This window comes from Penaeus japonicus, unplaced genomic scaffold, assembly GCF_977035675.1.
Source record: "Penaeus japonicus unplaced genomic scaffold, GWHDUDI00000001_assembly GWHDUDI00000012, whole genome shotgun sequence".
Taxonomy (NCBI): Eukaryota; Metazoa; Arthropoda; class Malacostraca; order Decapoda; family Penaeidae; genus Penaeus; species Penaeus japonicus.
The window spans coordinates 37,864,569-37,871,004 of NW_028234414.1; the positions used below are offsets into that span (position 1 = coordinate 37,864,569).

At 41.2% G+C, this 6,436-nt stretch overlaps 1 protein-coding gene across 1 annotated transcript in view; it reads left to right on the forward strand.

Annotated features, from left to right (window-relative positions):
• LOC147470837 (uncharacterized) overlaps window positions 1-3,042 on the forward strand; it is a 4,528-nt gene extending 1,486 nt beyond the window's left edge. Inside the window, exons 1-2 of the mRNA XM_086542167.1 lie at window positions 1-1,677; window positions 1,838-3,042. The exon at window positions 1-1,677 is cut by the window's left edge and continues 1,486 nt beyond it. Coding sequence (XP_086398293.1) covers window positions 1-1,677; window positions 1,838-3,042 — 2,882 coding nt within the window. The remainder of the gene's footprint in view (window positions 1,678-1,837) is intronic.
• Window positions 3,043-6,436: the final 3,394 nt, after the last annotated feature.

Sequence of the window (6,436 nt, forward strand, 5' to 3'; positions counted from 1 at the left end):
CCTCATCCGAAGAAATTGCGGATCAGACCAGTGCTGCTGTCACAACGAGAGCCGCTGCACGTCGCTCTGAGAACAGCACACCACTGGCAAGTCCGCAAGGTCTCGAGGCATTACTTAAGGGCGAGGACATTGCAGAGCAGCAGAAAAATGACGCCACCCTTTTCAAACTACGTGAATACGCTGAGCAACGTCACGTTCGTCTCTACAAGGGGATAAAGACAGACTTTGTATGGCGTAATAATCGACTTTATCGACAAACTGTCTTGCCTCAGGGTGAAGTAAAGTTGCAGTTCGTCGTTCCAGCTGGTTGCCGCCAACAGGTGTTCAGGTTGGGGCACCACTCTCTACTGGGCGGTCACATGGGAGCAGCCAAAACTCTCGCTCGAATTCAAACCACCATGTTCTGGCCCGGAATGGGGGCCGAGATCTTACGACTCGCCCGTTCCTGCGACGTCTGCCAGAAGACCACTGATAAGGGACGAAATACCGAGGCACCCCTACAGCCGCTCCCTGTGATTTCGGAACCGTTCTCCCGCGTTGCTGTGGATATTGTTGGTCCCATTATGCCAAGTGCCGATGACAAGTCGAAGTACATCCTTACCATTGTTGATTTTGCGACGAGATGGCCGGAAGCTGTCGCCCTGAAAAACATAGAGGCTGCTACGGTTGCAGAGGCGCTCTTCAACGTGTTTTGCAGGATTGGCATACCGAAGGAAGTGCTGAGTGACAGGGGCACACAGTTTACATCAGCCATGATGGAAGAGACTTGGAAGCTCCTGTCGGTAAAAGGCATGAGGACGACACCATACCACCCAGAAGGGAATGGACTTTGTGAGCGGTTTAATGGAACACTCAAGAAGATGCTCAAGCGCATGGCAGCAGACCAACCACGGGAATGGCCTCGTTTCTTGGCACCGCTGCTATTTGCCTACAGGGAAGCACCGCAGAGTTCCTTAAGATTCTCTCCATTCGAGCTGGTATATGGCAGGCCAGTGAGAGGTCCATTGCAGGTTTTGAGAGAAGTGTGGGACAACAATGAGGACGACCCAGTAATTACTTCCTCCTATCAGTATGTTCTTGATCTGAGTGAACGTTTGCACTCTACATGCGAACTCGCCAAGGAGGAACTTTTGAAAAGCCAGGCCACTCAAAAGTCCTATTACGACAGGAAGGCCAAGCTTCGCACTCTCGAGGAAGGAGATCAGTGTTTGATATTGCTGCCTACAAGCACAAACAAGCTCTTAGCACAGTGGAGTGGACCTTATACGATTATTAAACGAGTTTCCGACGTTAATTATATCGTAGAAATAGGTCATGAGAGGAAACGCTTCCACATTAACATGATAAAGAAGTACTTCCCAAGATTTTCCCCTGCGCCCCAGACCTTCCACAAGACTCGTCAGCAGCAAGCAGGAGACCGTCGACGCAGTGTGAATGGTCGTCGACGCTCGTCCACTAAGATGAACATTGATAACTTCAAGCAGTACGAGTGCACTGCAACCATTATACCTGAAGACTCTGGATTCAGTCAGCCCCTGACTCCTGAGGCTGATTCGATGGAAGGACCAGAGAACCTAATTATAAATCCGAAGCTAGATGACCACCAGAAGGCAGACCTCCAAGAGATCATCCAGAAATACCACGAAATATTCTCTGAATCAACCCCGAGTTGCCAAGGTGGAAGAGCATCGAATCATACTTCGTGATAAAGAGCCAGTTCGTACCAAGCCATATCCCATACCCTTACGGTATGTCGACTTGGTAATCAAAGAGATAAAGAAGCTGGAAGCTATTGGAATTATTGAATCATCCAAAAGCTCTTATTGTTCACCTATAGTCGTAGTTAAGAAGAAAGGAGGAGACATCAGGATTTGCGGAGACTATCGTCGTGTCAATGCAGCTACTCAGTTTGAAGCAGAACCAATGTCTGATCAACGCATTATCTTCTCACGTTTATCTGGTTCAAAGTATTTTACAAAACTGGACCTTACTAAAGGATTCTTCCAGATTCCTTTGCATCCAGAGAGCAGGAAGATAACCGCCTTCAAGACTCCTTGTGGACTGTATCAATATAAAGTACTCCCCTTCGGATTAACCAACTCTCCTTCAGTCTTCAATCGGTGCATGCGTCAGGTACTAGGAGACATTGCGGGAGTAGAAATATTCATGGATGATGTTCTTATCCATACTTCAACTTTAGCTGAGCATCATAAGCTTCTGGATATAGTCTTCAGAAAATTATCTCATCACCGAATGACTCTTAAACCAAGCAAGTGTGAGGTTGCGTTCACACGGACACACTTCCTTGGTCACACTATTGGAGAGGGCAAATGCGAGTGTCAGCAAGAGAAAATACAGAAGATTCGCATGGCACCACAGCCCACCAATCAACGCCAGCTTCGTTCTTTCCTCGGACTCGTTGGGTACTACCGGAGCTTCATCAAAGATTTTACGCAAATTTCTCTTCCGCTACTTAACCTCCTGAAGAAAGATTGCAGTAACAAGTTGGTGTGGGGTGCAGCACAGGAGAGATCCTTCATCGCACTCAAGGAGATCCTGTGTTCTGAACCAATTCTACGGCTTCCATCGAAAGATAAACCCTTTACACTGCGGACGGATGCGTCGGGAGAAGGTGTTGGAGCAATTCTTCTGCAAGAATTTGATGGCAGATTGTTTCCCGTCGCTTATCATAGCCGTAGACTCTCCAAAGCTGAGTGCAATTACTCGACAGTTGAACGAGAACTGTTGGCTGTCATAGAGGGGATTCACAAGTTTTATTACTACTTGTGTGGCGCCAGGTTCACGCTGGAAACGGACCACATGCCTCTCTCTCAAATCAAACGCTCGAAGACGACCAATGCGCGCCTGATGCGCTGGGCGCTTTACCTTCAGCAGTTTGAATTCACTATCCGCTACATCAAAGGATCAGACAACGTCGGAGCTGACCTTCTCTCGAGACTTGTAAGCGGAAGCAGTAGTGACCTTGAGGACAGCCGATCGGAAACATCTCGCAACCCGGGACCTCAGCTGCAGTATCATTAAAAACGGAAGCAGAGCATCGACTGAATAACAGTCTACAATGTTTTAGTCGAAAGGAACTGAGATGCGAGGACCAGTATGCTACTTGGTTCCCACGCATGCTGTCAATTCAGACTCTAACCCTTGAAGAAGAGGAGCCATCACTTCAAGAGTATTCTTTTTTTTCTGCACGAAAATTATCTGACAGGAAGAATTCCTCTTTAGTTTTGAGCATATACTTTAGGTGGGGGTAATGTCACGATAATTACAATTAATTAACGTAACCGTATATAAATAAATACAATTATCTATATACAAAATACGAATATTAGCGAATGTAAGGTGTGACTGCTATATGGTCGAGTAAAAGGTGGTTATCCTCGTTAGTGTATGTAAATATTCCCGCGGGTAAGAAAGCTTGACATAACTAGCAAATGTCTTATTGGCGGTAGCAACTTTCTTAGGCCTAAGCGACTGCATAGGAAGGGAGATCGCTGTTCACCACCGGCTGAAAAGGACGTGCTTTTGACCCTTTTGGCTACTTTCATAAGATAATCCAGATACAGATATATCTACATATATAAACATATATATAAAGTGCTGAAAACTAAGTAACGGAACTATAGGATAGATAACCAAGTACTGAACTTATAAGGCTTGGGTTGTGCAGTGCGAACTTTGAAATGATTCGTTATACGTGACTGAGTATTGTGAAATAAATATCGGTGAAATTACTACTTTGACATGACTTTGTGAAGTGACTGTGCTACTATAGTGATAGGATTACCATGTAATGCGAAAGGTGAGTGAGTGGGGTGATTGTGTAGGGCATCATTCATTAAATGATAATGTATTGTGTGCATAGTGAATAATAAATAATAAATGTTGAAGTTATTTCTTGCATTTATCTTTCCGTTAATTATAAATCGTCAGTGGCTCGCAGTTTCCTTTCTCAATAGACGAGAATAAAACTATAATAAAGTAATATTGCAGACCTTAAAATAATAAATTAAGAAGAAAGTAATATTGCAATCACACTGGTTATATGGAAAAAGTGATAAATATATTCCATTATAATTAATTGCTCTGAAATAAACATAAATTCCTGAGTAAGAGTGTGACAGTATATATACACACGTACATTTAACATAGATGGATCTACATATATATATACATACATACATACATATTTATACATATATATATATATATATATATATATATATATATGTATATATACATATATGTGTGTGTGTGTGTGTTTGTGTGCGTGCGTCTATGTGTGTGTTTGTGTGTGTGTGTGTGTTTGTGTGTGTGCATGCATTGATAAGTAGAAACCAACACACACACACACACACACACACACACACATATATATATATATTTATATGTATATATATATATATATATATATATATATATATATATATATATATGTGTATATATACATATATGTGTGTGTGTGTGTTTGTGTGCGTGCGTCTATGTGTGTGTTTGTGTGTTTGTGTGTGTGCATGTATTGATAAGTAGAAACCAACACACACACACACACACACACACACACACACACACACACACACACACACACACACATATATATATATATATATATATATATATATATATATATACACATATATATCCAGGTGAACAATTCCGTTGATGATAATGTTTTCTATAAGGAACAAACAATTTTACTATAGAATTATCCTCAAGGATATTTCTCTACATGAAAACTTGACGAATAGAGTCGTTGAAGTGAATGACTTGGCAGTTGGTGTTCTGCATAGAATGTAATTGATTGTCTTTGATATTATCAATCTCGTGTAAAGTAATTATGTACAGCAATAAACCCTCATCCTCTGCATATGGAGGTTTGATTTATAAGGATATCAAAAGATCTATTGGAACCCATTAATTATTTCGAAAATAATCTTTTTATTAAAAAAAAAATAATAATTCCCACTCTTGCTTTGAAAATGATAATTATTACAGCAGTTCAGTTCTGTCAAAAGCCTATATCCATTCCGACCCTGTAACTATAATCTGGTTAAAACACGAAAATGATTATTCTTGCAGTATATAATGATAGGATCAATTTATTTGAAATGTTCAAGATTCGTAAAAAAAATGAAAAGAAAGTTACCTTACCTTTGATAAAATGAAGCAGGGCGACTTACATGACATTCCGTGATATTGGCAATATTGATGGTGGACCTTCATAAAAAAAAGAAAAAAGTGACTGACATGACGTTTCTTTCTTTCAAATACATAGAATTTCTATTGCGTGTTTTGGTATATCACAGACGTCCTCAGTCCATCCTGCTGCGCCTCAGTAAGTCTGTTTCCACTCAGCTAAAGGGAATAACTTATCATAGTATAAGATAATGCATCCACTTTTGCACATAATAATATTCCTATTTCTCATTTCAAACCTTTTTCGTCGTTCAAATGGTGAAAACTATATCAACAAGGAGCATTGAAAATGTTCCGAAAACATGTAATCAGCACATTCAATGTATGTGCTCAGCGTTGTGTGAAGTCTCGAAAGAGATCTATAGGAAAATGTAGTCCGTGCCTGGCAAGGAATGAAAGGGGCCTTCCGGACTGCCAGGAAGCGAAATTCCTATGGAAAGGGAGCGCGATTTGGGTTTTGCAACAGGATGACTATGCTAAGGAAAGGGAAATTAGAAAATGTTTGGAGGGGAATGAGAGAGAGAGAGAAAAAAACGAATTCAACATTCTAGGAATATGTGAAACTCGATGGAAGTAAAGATTTCAGAGTATTATCAGATGGTGGGGATGGGAGTCAAAGAGATTTTGCTTTCTTTTTTGACAAAAGAGAATAAAAAAAGAACAAGTATTTTCATCAGAACGACATACTACAGTATTTCACAGCAAGATGGGGAAGGTAACTCTATGGACATACTCTTCATAGAAAACATGCTCGCAGGAAATCACGCTGATGAGGAAATATAAGCTATGTACGTGATAAAGAAGAAGAATTAAGAAAAAAGGTAACACCACGATTCTTCTGTTCGGGAACTGGAATACTGTCGTCTGGGAAAGACACTTTGGGATGTAGGGATTAGGTCAACGACTCGACAGAGGGAAGGATCACGTCGAGTCCTGTGAAATGAAGTGGCTCATGACAGCTAACACCTGTGTCATGCATCAGAAAAGGAAACGTTATACCTGCACCCAAACAGTAGTCATTGACTTCACCCCAAGTTGGACCAGGGAACATGATATAAAAATAGTGTTCTGTGTGCGAGAACATTCCTTTGAGTCAATGTAGCCTCAATCATAATTTGTGGCCATGAAGGGGAGAACGAAGTGTTGAAGAGCAAGGAAGCATAAGATAAAATGGAATCATGCGAAGTTAAAGGTCCCCAAGGAATGGAATTCATAAAGAGGA